General features: G+C 41.9%; 1 protein-coding gene across 2 annotated transcripts in view; it reads left to right on the top strand.

The window, feature by feature from the left end:
• The window catches only part of slc25a28 (solute carrier family 25 member 28), a 68,769-nt gene that overhangs the window by 39,849 nt on the left and 11,633 nt on the right, over window positions 1–17,287 (top strand). The window contains exons 1-2 of one of the 2 annotated variants that reach the window (XM_070876467.1): window positions 13,393–13,456; window positions 13,906–14,134. In XM_070876467.1, coding sequence (XP_070732568.1) covers window positions 13,912–14,134 — 223 coding nt within the window. In that variant the 5' untranslated portion in view covers window positions 13,393–13,456; window positions 13,906–13,911. Of the gene's footprint in view, window positions 1–13,392; window positions 13,457–13,905; window positions 14,135–17,287 lie in introns of those variants that run through there. The other variant, XM_070876466.1, reaches the window with a different exon arrangement.

Here is a 17,287-nt window from a genome sequence, read left to right on the forward strand (position 1 = left end):
AGGGATGAAGGGTAGCTATTCACAGTGGCAGAAGGTGGCTAGCGGTGTTCCACAAGGATCAGTACTGGGACCACTTTTGTTCACAATTTATAACAGGAAATATTGATGGTTCTGTATGCAAGCAATGCTATAGGGAATACTTCAATTGTTTTTTTTAAAGAAATTGAATGGGAGGCCAGAGTTGCATGAAAGTAGTACAGGTTGAACCTCCCTTATCCAGAGCCCTCAGGACCTGGCCTGTTCTGGATAAGGAATTTTTTCAGACGAGGGGTGGTCACGTTAAATTGGATGGTACAGCTTACTGAGCAAGGGGATATCGGGGCTGGCTGGCTTGGGGCTGGGAGTGCGGCAGAGATATCATTGTGTGGGGGGGGTAGGTGTTGTGGATCGTGGGGTCAGGCCAGCGATTGTGGGAGTCGGCAGCGAGGAAGGACTTCAATTTGTTCATGTTACAGCGGCCGGGAATAGTTCTGGATGAGGGGTGGTTCCGGATAAGGGAGTTCTGGATAAGGGAAGTTCAACCTGTACTTGTAATTTAAAGTACATGGAAATGCAGTTTTTAGGAACCCTGTGGTAGAGAATAGGGAAAACCAGTGGATGTGGTAAATTTGGACTTTCAAAAGGCTTTTGACAAGGTCCCACCCAAGAGATTAGTGTGCAAAGTTAAAACACATGGTATTGGGGGGTAATGTATTGATGTGGATAGAGAACTGGTTGGCAGAGAGGAAGCAAAGAGTAGGAATAAACGGGTCCTTTTCAGAATGGCAGGCAGTGACTCGTGGGGTACCGCAAGGTTCAGTGCTGGGACTTCAGCTCTTTACAATATACATTAATGATTTAGACGAAGGAATTGAATGTAATATCTCCAAGTTTGCAGATGACACTAAGCTGGGTGACAGTGTGAGCTGTGAGGAGGATGCCAAGAGGCTGCAGGGTGACTTGGACAGCTTGGGTGAGTGGGCAAATGCATGGCAGATGCAGAATAATGTGGATAAATGTGAGGTTATCCACTTTGGTGGCAAAAACAGGAAGGCAGAATATTATCTGAATGGTGACATATTAGGAAAAGGGGAGGTGCAACGAGACTTGGGTGTCATTAAAAGTTGGCATGCAGGTACAGCAGGTGGTGAAGAAAGCAAATGGCATGTTGACCTTCATAGTGAGAGAATTTGAGAATAGGAGCAGGGAGGTCTTACTGCAGTTGTACAGGGCCTTGGTGAGGCCACACCTTGAATAATGTGCACAGTTTTGGTCTCCTAATCTGAGGAAGGACATTCTTGTTATTGAGGGAGTGCAGCGAAGGTTCATCAGACTGATTCCTGGGATGGCAGGACTGACATATGAGGAGAGACTGGATCGACTGGACGTGTATTCACTGGAGTTTAGAAGGATGAGAGGGGATCTCATAAAAACAGAAAATTCTGACGGAAAGTCCAGAACCAGGGGTCACAGTCTAAGGATAAGGGGTAAGCCATTTAGGACCGAGATGAGGAGCAACTTCTTCACTCAGAGAATTGTGAACCTGCGGAATTCTCTACCACAGAAAGTTGTTGAGGCCAGTTCGTTGGATATATTCAAAAGGGAGTTAGATGTGGTTCTTGCAGCTAAAGGGATCAAGGGGTATGGAGAGAAAGCAGGAATGGGGTATTGAAGTTGCATGATCAGCCATGATCATATTGAATGGTGGTGCAGGCTCGAAGGGCTGAATGGCCTACTCCTGCACCTATTTTCTATGCTCGATGAAAAAAGACCAAGGTCTATCGAGTTTGTCTTCTACCATCCTGGCAGTTGTGTGATACAACGATAATCTGACCTGATAATGCGGGGCAAGATTTACTTTGCTCAGCAAAAAAAATCTTGGTTTGTTGCTGTGACAGCTGCAATTTTCTAGAATATGAATTTCAAGCAGAAGTACAAACATGAATTTCATGCCATTTCTTTTAATTGAGAAATTAAGGGTCCAAGGCTGTCACTTCCAAGGTTGAAATAAGTTTAGATGTCGAACCGTGTGTAGTCTTTTTTCATGGTACCCCTTACAAAGGGGGATGTCAGTGCTTTTACAAGGTTTAGAGGATGCCATGGAGCACAGGGCCAGAAAGATTCGAGAGGGCTGAATGTAAAGTTGATATTTTTGAGATTTAAAGTCCTTGCAGACAAAGGGCAGTTTGGAGAAGAGGTGGTAGATTGAGAAAAGAGGGTTTGAGGGTAAACTTTATTTTAAAAAGATTGTAGCTTTTGAGAGATGTTAAGGGATGCCACAGTTCAGAGTTTTTGGGTGGGAATGGGATTAATTAGAATAGGAGACTGAGATGAATGTTTTGACACAGTATAAGCTGCTCAATTTGAGCCCAGTTTTGCAAAGATAACTTTTGGTTTGTTAGGTTTGAGTAGCTGTTACAAGGGCAATTCTTTTGCTGATTTCTCCTGAAGGTGTTCTTGCTGATGTGTTTCATGAGTGACCGTTGCCCTCTGATACCATGCCTAAGTGGGCGTTCATGTCTTGATATGCCAATTTAACAGTGGGTGGGAGTTAGTGATCCTGCTTTTGCTAGATGTTCACGCACAAGAGTTTTCAGGTTGTCATCAAAAGTACCAACTGTGGATAATTTTCTCTTGCTCCAGCATTGTTGGTCAGTTGTAGCGCCTGTATTCACTGGAGTTTAGAAGGATGAGAGGGGATCTCAATGTAGTATCTCCAAATTTGCGGATGACACTAAGTTGGGTGGCAGTGTGAGCTGCGAGGAGGATGCTGTGAGGCTGCAGAGCGACTTGGATAGGTTAGGTGAGTGGGCAAATGCATGGCAGATGAAGTATAATGTGGATAAATGTGAGGTTATCCACTTTGGTGGTAAAAACAGAGAGACAGACTATTATCTGAATGGTGACAGATTAGGAAAAGGGGAGGTGCAAAGAGACCTGGGTGTCATGGTACATCAGTCATTGAAGGTTGGCATGCAGGTGCAGCAGGCGGTTAAGAAAGCAAATGGCATGTTGGCCTTCATAGCAAGGGGATTTGAGTACAGGGGCAGGGAGGTGTTGCTACAGTTGTACAGGGCATTGATGAGGCCACACCTGGTGTATTGTGTACAGTTTTGGTCTCCTAACCTGAGGAAGGACATTCTTGCTATTGAGGGAGTGCAGCGAAGGTTCACCAGACTGATTCCCGGGATGGCGGGACTGACCTATCAAGAAAGACTGGATCAACTGGGCTTGTATTCACTGGAGTTCAGAAGAATGAGAGGGGACCTCATAGAAACATTTAAAATTCTGACGGGGTTAGACAGGTTAGATGCAGGAAGAATGTTCCCAATGTTGGGAAAGTCCAGAACCAGAGGTCACAGTCTAAGGATAAGGGGTAAGCCATTTAGGACCGAGATGCGGAGGAACTTCTTCACCCAGAGAGTGGTGAAACTGTGGAATTCTCTACCACAGAAAGTTGTTGAGGCCAATTCACTAAATATATTCAAAAAGGAGTTAGATGAGGTCCTTACTACTAGGGGGATCAAGGGGTATGGCGAGAAAGCAGGAATGGGGTACTGAAGTTGAATGTTCAGCCATGAACTCATTGAATGGCGGTGCAGGCTAGAAGGGCCGAATAGCCTACTCCTGCACCTATTTTCTATGTTTCTATGTTTATTGCTGCCTTACTTGAGTTTAGCTAACTCAATGCAGATTGGGGAGATTGGGTACTTCAGCACACACTGAAGATTGAACCTGAACCATCTTGGTCTGTATGGCTTATCTATTTGCAGGACAAACTTATTGAATCACGGGAGAGGTGGAGCGAGTGAAAGAGAGGACTGAGGATGGATGATACAACTCGCTATCTTAAATTTCCTAAATCTCTCAGTTGTTGGGTTATTACCTAGATTTCTGGCTTACTATTCCCATTTTGTACTGATATTTTTGTGTCTTATGCAGTCCAATTCCTTTATTCTGTTGCTACTTCGATGACCTACATAATATGACATTTAAGTTTAAATTGTTAGCAAACTACAATTAAGCTATTGTGATATGATGATCATAGACATGTGAAATCCTTTTATAAGGAAACAAAATAGACAGTGATCTATTTCCTGCCTACATTCTCTGGTCACAACTTAAATTTAGCTTGGCGGGCCAAAATAGCCTTTGTTTATGGGGCTTGGTTTATTTAGTTTTAAAAAAACGGATTAGTTGAATTAATGTTATCTATTCTATTGCCATTTTGAATTGGTTGTCAATTTAAGTTGAATATAATGTGACTGTAGAGCTGCATTAATGCAGTTTGAAATTACTGTACCATAGATAGTGCTGGACAAAGGCTGTTTGGATGTTCCCTGCAATGTATTTTTCTTAAAGCAAGGACCATTTTGGGGTTCCATTCTCCAGGTACTGGTTGCCTTATGCTACCTTAAGTGTCATTCTTCATGTGCATGAGTAGGCCAGGGATACTGTAAACTTTGAGAATTATTATCGCAGACTGTGACCTACACTGGGGGCTGTTGGTTGTTGCCAGGATTTTAGTGAAGCGGGCATCACCCAATACTGCTTATCATTGCACACACACCCCTTTTTTCAAAAATGGTGACATTTCAATGATCTTGCAGTCTCTCAAATGATTTGAGTTAGATTTTCTTCTTTGATTAAATCAACCAAAGGGGTTTATAATACTGAAGGAAGCCATTCGGCCCATTGTGTCACTGCTGGCTCTTTGCTAATCCGCCCTTGGAGTATAAAATTTATCCTAGCCCCACTATTCATTCTTCTAGTCACATTTTTTTAATTGAAGACCTCTCAACACTGACTCCCCAACTGGAGTAACTGGTCTTTCCCTATACACCATCAAACCATTCATAATTTTTAAAATCTAAAACCCTTCTGTTACAGTGGAAGTACTCCCAGTATCGCAAGTCTCTATAGTTTCTCATCTTTGGCATAATCCTGCGGAATCTATATAGTATGTTCCCAAAGCTGTACGTAGTATTTCTAACTGTGGCCTAAACATTGTTTGGTACAAATTTATCATTGCTACTATACACTTGTACCCTATGCCACTGTTCTCTGCCAGCAATCTGCGCATGCGCGGAAATTTAAATGGGCTGCGCACTCAAAAGAAATGAGAGGGAACATTGCTCTATGCCCCTATTAATAAATCCAAAATGGTTTGGGCTTTTTTTATGGCTCATGTCAGTTATAAGCAGACAAGTACATCTTGTAATCACCTGGAACAGATTGCTTTGTATTGGGAAGAATGAGTATAGACCATAATATAAAAGCAGGCTGCTGGGCAAGCTTTGAACGTTGAGGCAAATCTGCTGCCTCATCATTCAGATTTTAATGATTTAAAATAACTGACTATTTTTCAGCTAGTTTCCATTATTGAAGAATGGCACCGCTGGTGAGAGGCTTTGTAGGTCTGTTTTTAGTATGTGTGCACTGCATTCTTTCCCAACTTCACAGTGCCATTTGGCAGTTAAAACATGGCTTCTGCTCTAATTGTTCTAAAATAAAATGAATACTTCATGTAGTTTAAATGTGATATATTGGACCTTTTCTCTCATTGTCCTTTTCCTCTCTTTCTCAAATTCTTTAAGGTTTTCCTTATTTTTGGTTGAATTTTGTCTTCAGCCCATCTGGGCTACAGGTCCAAGATTTACCTTGTAGTATTCGTTTGGGTTCTTCTAAAAAGCAAAAGAAAATTAATGCATTGGAGCTGTGAGCTTGGCCAGAATCCATAGTGCAAGTGGAAATTCCCTATTACATTATGGAACTGTGGGTGGAATCTGCTGAGAGCCACAAGAAGGCCTTGGAACTACCACACTTGGTGAATGGACTATATTGAGCACTAGTAAGTACTCTGGCCTAGGCAGAGTGTGTTGGCAGGCTGTTTAACCACAGGAGGCATTTTGTGCAAGTATTAAAATTCTGGTTTCCTTGGTGGGTAAATGGATCACTTGTTCTACATAAGTTTTACAGAGACAAAGTCCTAGGTTTTACACTACATATGGCCTTGGGGGGTGGTGTGTGTGTGTGTGTGTTTTTACCTTCATCTGAAAGTGACACCCTGTAGTAGAACAGGACTGTAAATATAATCGAGGAACAACACTAATATTGCACATCCTCTGAATGACTTAATATCCTTTGACTTTGATATCTTGTGACATCTCCATCCCGACTCCAGCGCTTTCACGTTTGAGGCTTGGAGCAAAATTGACTGCCTTTATATTTCCCGTGCATATTTCTCCTGCATTATGTTGTCTGCCATACGGGCAGTGTCGTATTGAGATCACCACCGGATGTGGATGCATTGTGATCTACTCTGTGTGCGGGTGAGGTCTGAGTATATGAGAACATGCTGTTGGAGGATGAGCAGCTCTGGGTCGTTCTGTCATTTCTGGATCCACTGGAGAAGGAAGAAGGAGGGCTTCTCTTTGAATTTATGATGGGATGTGGACAGGGCTCACTTCCACCTCTCTGTCGCGAGTGTGCAAAGAGGTAGACCAAGAGGTGGGATTCAGAGATCAGGCGGTTGGAGCAGGAGATCTTGGTCTGGAGTCCTATTTTAGTCCGATCAAAGATCTGGCCTGCGGCTGGTGTACAAAGAGAAGGCTGCACTGAAGGACCTGCGACTCGTCTTGTCCCGAGGTGCGTTTGTCAGGCCGTGGGGCCTTGAACCTAGGCTCATTTTTCTACTCGCTGGAAAAGAGGCAGGGGATCCGTAAATTGCATTCAGCCCTGACTCCACCAGTGGTGCCTGTAATGGGGCACTTGTGGTGCTCACGCCTGTCTGGTCTAATTGAAATAGGTCAAAGTACTTTACAGCCAATGAATTACTTTTGAAGTGCAGTAATTGTTACGCAGCTAAATGAAGCAGCCAATTTGTACACCTGAAAATCCCACCGCAGCAAGATAAATGACCAATGAATTAGTTTTGGTGGTGGTTGAGGGATAAATGTTGACTGGGACACTGGGAGAATGCCCTCGTTCCTCATGAAACCATGTCAGGTATTTTTACGTTCACCTGAAATGGAAGACTTGGTTTAATGTCTTACCTGAAAGTTACGACCTCCAACAGTACTGTGCTGAAGTTGGTCTTGAATGACCACCTGACAGCTGCTAGCACTGAGCCAAGCTGACACTTGGAACTCGAAATGCACAACCACATCAGAAAGTATTAATAGATGTAGCTAAGCCAGGTAAAACTCAGTGCTCTTGAATCAATTTTGGGCTGATCAAGCTGTCCCTTGTCTTTTGGTGTGAAAATGTCTTCCAATGCCCCTTATCATAGTAACTAGAAGCTGAATATAAGAACATAAGAATTAGGAACAGGAGTAGGCCATCTAGCCCCTTGAGCCTGCTCCGCCATTCAATAAGATCATGGCTGATCTGGCCGTGGACTCAGCTCCACTTACCCGCCCGCTCCCCGTAACCCTTAATTACCTTATTGGTTAAAAATCTATCGATCTGTGACTTGAATACATTCAATGAGCTAGCCTCAACTGCTTCCTTGGGCAGAGAATTCCACAGATTCACAACCCTCTGGGAGAAGAAATTCCTTCTCAACTCGGTTTTAAATTGGCTCCCCCGTATTTTGAGGCTGTGCCCCCTAGTTCTAGTCTCCCCTACCAGTGGAAACAACCTCTCCGCCTCTATCTTGTCTATCCCTTTCATTATTTTAAATGTTTCTATAAGATCACCCCAACGAGTAAAGACCCAGTCTACTCAATCTATCATCATAAGGTAACCCCCTCATCTCCGGAATCAGCCTAGTGAATCGTCTCCAAAGCCAGTATATCCTTAAGTAAGGTGACCAAAACTGCACGCAGTACTCCAGGTGCGGCCTTACCAATACCCTATACAGTTGCAGCAGGACCTCCCTGCTTTTGTACTCCAACCCTCTCGCAATGAAGGCCAACATTCCATTCGCCTTCCTGATTACCTGCTGCACCTGCAAACTAACTTTTTGGGAGTCGTTCAACCTGACTGCCTGCCTCTCTTCCGCTCTTGCATCCGGTCCAGGGTGTCCTTGGAGATGGAGCACGCGGTGTCCACCGGTACGCTCGCGGCCTTCCGCGAGAGGTGGGCACCGGAGGGACTGGAGTGCATCATCACGCCCGGCAACCAAATTTTTATTTGATTTTACGTTTTAAAGTTTAATTTGTTTTAAATGCCAGTGCTTTTAGTGTCCCCTTCCCTTTTATAGGGGGCACTGCAAAATTGTGATTTTAGTGCCCAAAAAAAAAAACAAAAAAAAAGAAAAACTCAAAAAAAAAAGGAAAAAAAGGGCCTTGTAAATGTCTGGTGTGTCACCCAGGTCGGGTGGCACGATTTAATGTTTTATGTTTTTGCAGGTAGACTCAAAGAGTTTCATGCACAAGGACCCCCCAGGTCCCTCTGCACCTCAGCATGTTGTAATTTCTCCCCATTCAAATAATATTACCTTTTACTGTTTTTTTTTTCCCCCCAAGGTGGATGACCTCACACTTTCCGACATTGTATTCCATCTGCCAAACCTTAGCCCATTCGCTTAACCTATCTAAATCTCTTTGCAGCCTCTCTGTGTCTTCTACACAACCCGCTTTCCCACTAATCTTTGTGTCATCTGCAAATTTTGTTACACTACACTCTGTCCCCTCTTCCAGATCATCTATGTATATTGTAAACAGTTGTGGTCCCAGCACCGATCCCTGTGGCACACCACTAACTACTGATTTCCAACCCGAAAAGGACCCATTTATCCCGACTCTCTGCTATCTGTTCGCCAACCAATTCTCTATCCATGCTAATACATTTCCTCTGACTCCGCGTACCTCTATCTTCTGCAGTAACCTTATGTGTGGCATCTTATCGAATGCCTTTTGGAAATCTAAATGCACCACATCCATCGGTACACCTCTATCCACCGTTATATCCTCAAAGAATTCCAGTAAATTAGTTAAACATGATTTCCCCTTCATGAATCCATGCTGCGTCTGCTTGATTGCACTATTCCTATCTCGATGTCCCGTTATTTCTTCTTAATAGTTTCAAGCATTTTCCCCACTACAGATGTTAAACTAATCGGCCTATAGTTACCTGCCTTTTGTCTGCCCCCTTTTTTAAACAGAGGCGTTACATTAGCTGCTTTCCAATCCGCTGGTATCTCCCCAGAGTCCAGAGAATTTTGGTAGATTATAATTAATGCATCTGCTATAACTTCCGCCATCTCTTTTAATACCCTGGGATGCATTTCATCAGGACCAGGGGGACTTGTCTACCTTGAGTCCCATTAGCCTGTCCAGCACTACCCCCCCCTAGTGATAGTGATTGTCTCAAGGTCCTCCCTTCCCACATTCCTATGACCAGCAATTTTTGGCATGGTTTTTGTGTCTTCCACTGTGAAGACAGAAGCAAAATAATTGTTTAAAGTCTCAGCCATTTCCACATTTCCCATTATTAAATCCCCCTTCTCATCTTATAAGGGACCAACATTTACTTTAGTCACTCTTTTCCGTTTTATATATCTGTAAAAGCTTTTACTACCTGTTTTTATGTTTTGTGCAAGTTTACCTTCGTAATCTATCTTTCCTTTCTTTATTGCTTTTTTAGTCATTCTTTGCTGTTGTTTAAAATTTTCCCAATCTTCTAGTTTCCCACTAACCTTGGCCACCATATACGCATTGGTCTTTGATTTGATACTCTCCTTTATTTCCTTGGTTATCCACGGCTGGTTATCCCTTCTCTTACCGCCCTTCTTTTTCACTGGAATATATTTTTGTTGCGCACTATGAAAGAGCTCCTTAAAAGTCCTCCACTGTTCCTCAATTGTGCCACCGTTTAGTCTGTGTTTCCAGTCTACTTTAGCCAACTCTGCCCTCATCCCACTGTAGTCCCCTTTGTTTCAGCATACTACGCTTGTTTCTGACACAACTTTCTCACCCTCAATCTGTATTACAAATTCAACCATACTGTGATCACTCATTCCGAATGGATCTTTTACTAGGAGATCGTTTATTTTTCCTGTTTCATTACACAGGACCAGATCTAAGATAGCTTGCTCCCTTGTAGGTTCTGTAACATACTGTTCTAAGAAACAATCCCATATGCATTCTATGAATTCCTCCTCCAGGCTAGCCCGTGCGATTTGAGTTGACCAATCGATATCTAGGTTAAAATCCCCCATGACTACTGTCGTTCCTTTTTCAAATGCCTCCATTATTCCCTTGATTATTGCCCGCCCCACCGTGAAGTTATTATTTGGGGGCCTATAAACTACGCCCACCAGTGACTTTTTCCCCTTACTATCTCTAATCTCCACCCACAATGATTCAACATTTTGTTCATTAGAGCCAATATCGTGTCTCTCGACTGCCCTGATATCATCCTTTATTAACAGAGCTACCCCACCTCCTTTCCCTTCTTGTCTATCTTTCCGAATCATCAGATACCCCTGTATGTTTAATTCCCAGTCTTGGCCACCCTGCAACCATGTTTCTGTAATGGCCACCAAATCATACCCATTTGTAATGATTTGTGCCGTCAACTCATTTACTTTATTTCGAATGCTGCGTGCGTTTAGGTAGAGTGTTTTAATACTAGTTTTTAAACCATGATTTTTAGTTTTGACCCCTCCTGCAGCCCCTTTATATTCAGTGGCCCTTTTTGTTTTTTGCCTTGGGTTTCTCTGCCCTCCACTTTTACTCATCTCCTTTCTGTCTTTTGCTTTTGTCTCCTTTTTGTTTCCCTCTGTCTCCCTGCATTGGTTCCCATCCCCCTGCCATATTAGTTTAACTCCTTCCCAACAGCACTAGCAAACACTTCCCCTAGGACATTGGTTCCGGTCCTGCCCAGGTTCAGACCGTCCGGTTTGTACTGGTCCCACCTCCCCCAGAACCTGTTCCAATGCCCCAGGAATTTGAATCCCTCCCTGCTGCACCACTGCTCAAGCCACGTATTCATCTGCGCTATCCTGCGATTCCTACTCTGACTAGCACGTGGCACTGGTAGCAATCCCGAGATTACTACTTTTGAGGTCCTACTTTTTAATTTAGCTCCTAGCTCCTTAAATTCGTCTCGTAGGACCTCATCCCTTTTTTTTACCTATGTCGTTGGTACCAATGTGCACCACGACAACTGGCTGTTCTCCCTCCCTTTTTAGAATGTCCTGCACCCGCTCCGAGACATCCTTGACCCTTGCACCAGGGTCCATTAATTGGGTTTGTACTGTAAATCTTATCCGATAGCCACTCCAGGGCAGTCCAGAAATTGGCAAACGTTAGTTGATCCTGCCTTTTTTTTTGGTTTCAAAAGTGTGTGCCCAAAAAGTGAAGGCTGAAGCAGAAACTCTGACCAGCACGAGTAGAGGAAGGCTCCTGCTCCCAGTGATGTGGAAGATTGGAATCCAGAAACATTAACAAAAAATTGAATGTTTAAGCCACTTGCTTAGAAATGTGCAGTTTTGGTAGGATGGGGAAAGATTTTAAAGTACTTATCTGCTGGCAAATTTGTATTCACAATTGGTTTAACATTGTCGCTCTACACAAGAAGGTTGCCACCTCTAACCATCAAAGTAAAACTCTGAATTTAATACAGTAATTCCATATTGCAAAATGTCTATTTAAAAAAAAAAATCACCACAGCGTTCTACTGTTTGTAAGTTTTATAGATCCTCATTGGCCTACTTCTTTTGTAACCCAGCTTTCTTCTCCCCCTTCCTCCCCCCCTCCCCAAAAAAAATAAACACACTCTATTGGGTTTTGGTCTAGGGAACTAAGGTGCCTTTTTTGCTGTGTATATGAATACAACATAGAAGCAAACATCATTTTGTGAATTTAATTTTTTAGAATAATTGAAAATCGTACACTTTTGAGCGGTAACTTAACGCATAGAAATTGTACATGCTCACAGTGCTTCTACTTCTAAATAGTTGCCTGATTCATAAATAGCAACGATTCTGTTTCAGCACAAATACATGTTCTGGAATAGCGTGTGATCTGTCCTGTGAAATTAGAATATTGCTTCCACTTGTACTGTAGAAATCAATTGAATAGTGAAAAGATGGGGTTGGCATTAGATGAAGCCTGGTGTGCTCAAACAATAATTTATTACCCTGCGATTGCTTACGCCCATTTTCTTTTTATATAAAAGCTTTTGAAGGTTTGATTCACGGCAGAGTAGAAGAGCAATAATTTTTTTTGAGAACAGGGTGTGCATAGGTTGGGGTGGGGGTGGGGGGATGCTGATTTGAATGAAAGATTTTCATTTCTATTTTAATGCAGTAGTATTTCTGAATCGCAGTCCCATAAATGACAAGTTGGAACTGTATTTTATAGCCTGATTTGTCATGTATTTTGTGGTGAGAGTGGGTACAGGCTATTATACTAAAGATGTAATTAAACCCATCATTTCAGTTTGATTTTCTACGGGTAGCTTGTGCAAATTAGTGTAGCACGAGAAGGGGAAGAGGTTTCAGTCAAGATGGCCTAGTAGGCTAAGGCACTGCCTGGTATAGCACAAAGCAGGCCTGGGATTTGATTTCAGGTTTGACACTAGTTAGTCATCTCGGCGAGAGTAACAGTCAAGGAACTACAATTGTAGTCTGTGTCCCTCGGTGAGGAAGAGGATAAATTAACCAAGGTTGTCACATCTGATTGCTATCCAGTGAAGGGCAAGAGTTTGAGCATTGGCTGAGGATGGGATTGCCTCTCCTTTCTCTCTTTACCACGCCCCCTCTCTGGGCTGTATTGTTCTAATGCTCTCCTTACTTGAATAGCTTGCCAACACTTGGGTGTCTAGCTTCACACATGAAATGTGGCCATTTACTTCAGGTAAGAGAACTAGAGTCTGGAAACAGACGTTACATGCCAATGCCCTGAGAAAGGAGGGGAAAAGATTAAGATTGTAGTCGGGGATTAAGAAAACTGATGCCTTTGAATCCAGTGTAGCATTTTTTCTTTGCTCTTGTAGGTGACTGTTTAAGACCTTAAGTCATTATTGCTTGGCAGGTTTAATACATTTATTTACTTGCTCCAGTTGGAAAATACTGCATTTTCAATTTGATGAATATTCATCTAGTATTATAAATGTTCCAGTGATGGTTAACCTTTGCATAACCATCAGTCTTGCAGTGCTACGATTTGCATAGTGAACTGCATAGATTGAAATACAACTGGATTTTACACCGATGTGCGGGTATATGTTCTGCATTGTAAACTGGATAATCTCCAGAAAGATACATTTTTGTAAAGGGCATGGGGCAGTAACCTCATCATTTGAAATAAACTTGGTTAGAAAAGCTTGATTAGAAATTACATTTCCATGTAGGCGTTTATGAAATGTTGACCTTGTTAAGACCACAAAACTGCATAATTTAAAAAAAAATATAATTCAGTAACTTTGCTGTTGAATTAATGGAGTTGCTTTATTTTCCAGTGAGCAGGAAACCAACAAACAAAATTACTTTCAAAACTTCTCTTTAAAGGGGTGTGAAAACATAGTGAGTCTAAGTTACTGTTGATGGAGTCTGAACCGTGTGACTTAAATAGATAATTAGTAAATATACTGCTTTACTTTTTATGTTTATGCCTAAGATGTAGGAAAAGGAAAATCTGTGCGAAATTCAAAATAAAAGAAAATAATGCGAGAGTAGGTTCCAAGTGATGACTAAATGAACCCAGAAGACTGATAGACTTTTAAGAATGACCAAGTCACTTGCCTCAAAGATTATTCTGGGATTTAGGTACAATACGTTCTTCCAAGTCTGAATTGTGTTCAGACACTAGTTACATTGTGGTCTCCCATGTATTCAGCGGGATTAGTAATTGGACCTAATGCTCAGTCATGTTTCTGCTCTAGTTCCATTTTTAATAGGAGTGTGGTGTAATCCACAAATAAATGTTTGTTTTTGCACTCACTTTAAACAGCTTTCTTGTTCTTTGATTTCAGACGCGAATGCAGAGCCTGCAGCCAGACCCTGCTGCTCGGTACAGGAATGTAATGGATGCCCTGAAGAGGATTGTTCGCACCGAAGGTTTTTGGAGGCCAATGAGGGGATTAAATGTGACTGCCACTGGTGCCGGACCGGCACATGCCCTCTACTTTGCGTGCTATGAAAAAATTAAAAAGACACTGAGTGATACCATCCATCCGGGTGGCAATAGTCACATAGCTAATGGTATTAATTACTTCTTCAGTGATTCTTATTCAGTTATGCATCCTTGTGCCCCATCTTCCTGTTTGTTTCTTTCATGTAATCTCTTAATGCTCTGTACAGGTGCCTTGACCAGAATGTTAACCTAATGCTGAAAAATACTTGTGCTGTCCTGGTTTTAAAATCTACTAATCTGCCTTCCTGTAAGCATGTTGGTCTTTTTCTTGCCTTGATTTTTTTTTTAAGCTCATTGCTATGATGTAACTTGGGTTTGTACTTTGTGGTTCTCAATAGAGAATATATGATGGGACCTATCAGATTTGGTGAACCCAACCCAATAAAGCACACTTGTTTGTGTGCTATTTGGTGGGATATTAGTTTAACTCATAGTGTATCATGCTTTCTGTTCGCCATTGGTATAAACAACAGATACTTAAAACTATTAAATGTGAATAACTATGAGAAAACACAGGTATGCTTGTGGCCGTGACATACTGGTAACATGATGCCTGACAACAGCTTGAAGGAAATGTCATCAGTACGGATTTTTTCACTGACTAAACGATGTGGCCCAAGGTGTAAAATCTCTTCTGTTTTTAAAAGTAAAAACCAAGAGTGCGTGAAGATGTGGAACTCACTACCATGGAATAGCATAGATGTATTTGAAGGGGAAGCTAGATAAGCACATGAGAGAAAAAGGAATAGAAAGATGTATTGATGGAGTGAGAGGAAGTAGGCTCGTGTGGAGCATAAACACCAGCATGGACTTGTTAAGCCAAGTGGCCTGTTTCTGTGCTGAAAATTCTAAGTTGGTTTCAGTGAGATTAATATTGTAATTAAAAATCTCAGTTCATATTAAGCATTTGTGGAAGTGTCACAGCCAGTCACAATATAGTACAGCTTTAGACACTTCCAGAAATGTAATGTTCTTTTGGTAAAATTCAGCTTTTTTTCATGATTGAAAATGTTAGCGTAGCAACATAAGCAAACTTCGAATTTATAAACAGATTTTGTGTTGCAGCTTCCTGAGTTTGTTTTTAAGTTTGTAACCTTTGTGGCTTTAAGTGTACTGTACTTTAAACAGAAAAATTTAATAGCAAATGATACCAAAAATCCATCTTTAGAGTAGAAGCTCAAAAGGTGAATGCTCCTTCCATTCTGATCTATAGACGTTACAGATTTGACTTGTGTCATTAAGGATAAGTTAAGCTGGTTAGTTTGAGGATGTGATCCCTTGTACTGCTATTTTACATCCCTCTGTCCCATCTTGTGCCTTAACTTCACAACTGCCATTTCACGAAAATATGGTTAGCTGTGATTTGAGCTTTCACTATCTGTTTATGCTGACTTATTTAAATGCTGTAATTATTTTCTTGTTTACTTAACCTTTTTTTTACATTGAATACAAATATTACTTCCAGACCTTCAATTTAATCTTTGCATATTCTGCAGTGCTGGATTCCAATCTATGTATACTTGACCCCTTAAACTTCTCCCCCTCTCACTTTGCCTTCTGTTGTACTTTGTTTACTGCCCTTCGTATTTCCTGGCTGTCCAGACATGCTTTCTGTGGGATGGAACCAGTTCTGCATGTCTCTTTTTTCCACATCATCTGCTCCAATGGTTCATCCTTCCCAATGATGATTGTCCTGTTTTATTTTAAATGTCTTTTGGAAATTGAAGCTTTAGTACTGTGGCTGCTACTGAGCATGTTGCTGTTGAGTTTCTGTTCATTTAGCTGGGCTGTGTTCCCCTGATGTTTGTTTTCCCTGGTGAGTCGAGTGTGATCTTGCCCCAAGTAACTTGTACATGTATTTCTTCTCTTTCCCGTGCCCCCCCCCCCCCCCCCAAAGTACGGTATAGCGGCTTCAATTTTAAACTTGTTTTTTTGGGATGGGGTGGGGCGAGGGTCTGTATGTAAATGGTAACTTGGTTAAACATATTGACGACATCATTCAAAGGATGACATTTCTCTCATTGCTTTCCTCTGTGCAATCTGGTTGACTTTATTTTCCAAACTTTCCAAGTACAATGTCATGACGGTTCCCTTCAGCCCAGCACTGGCTGTCTATTGCCTAAATGTCTTTCACAGGTTGAATTGTGTGCTAAAACCAATGCCGAGGTCTCAGCAATAACTAGCAACTTTTAAAGTAGGAGGAGCAAATAAATCTTGCATTGTTTGCAGTTTAGTGTGGTCTTGTTTTGCATAAGTACCTGGTTAATGTTTTCCTGAAGAACTGGTAAGTATGGTCTTGGCATTTCTTGTCTTCCTGCTCTTTCTGCTCCTTCCCCTTGTGCCTATTTTATTTTGCAGGCTATGTAATATTTGGTAAGTAAACCATTGGTATTTTTTCCCTTTCTAGTCGGATTTTTTAAAAATTGTTGACTGACGAATAGATTTAAATGAAGTCTTCCCCAGGAAGTGCTAATTTGGAAAGGCAGAACGTGCATCCGTTCAGCTTTGGACATCTGATCATGTCCGGCTGTTTGATCTTATTTTCTTGCTGATCTACTGGAAGAAACTACTAATTTGGTGCATTGACTTTTTAACATTTAAGAAAAAAAACTGGGCCAGCAAGATCTTTCAGTTCAGCACATCCTACGGCTTCTGTGGCTGCTGAAGTACTGGCAAATTTTAGAGTTCTTTTACGATGCACTTGTTAGCTAGGAACAGTTGATGGTTGCCAGAATTTGCTACACTTGCAAAACATTAACAACTGTTGGGAGAGTGAATCCTCTTAGTGAGAATCTGACTTGGAAGAACAAAGATTCTAATGTTGAACAGTGCAGTGATGCACTACAATACATAGTCATCCAGCTTTGGCATATATCCAGAGTTATTGCAACATTTATTTTGAATGCTGTGTTGCAAATCCAAAAAGATCCCAAATATTTATGCGTAGTGGGTGTATGAGTGTTTTCCTATCCCCTCAATTTCTGACTCGTTGCTGTGATACAGTTCCATGGGAGCAGTAATTTCACGTGGCCACTCCATTTGCAAGCCTGCTCCTGCTCCTGTCTCACTTGAGGCGCACGCTGCTCAGTGATCAAGAGTCAGAACTCTCTTCTATTCCCGCCTCTCTTTCTCGCCACCCATTTTCCTGCCACCCACCCTGCACACACACACACACACACACACACACACACACACACACACACCCTAGTGGTGCATAGGTC

Source organism: Pristiophorus japonicus, chromosome 3 (genome assembly GCF_044704955.1).
Source record: "Pristiophorus japonicus isolate sPriJap1 chromosome 3, sPriJap1.hap1, whole genome shotgun sequence".
Taxonomy (NCBI): Eukaryota; Metazoa; Chordata; class Chondrichthyes; family Pristiophoridae; genus Pristiophorus; species Pristiophorus japonicus.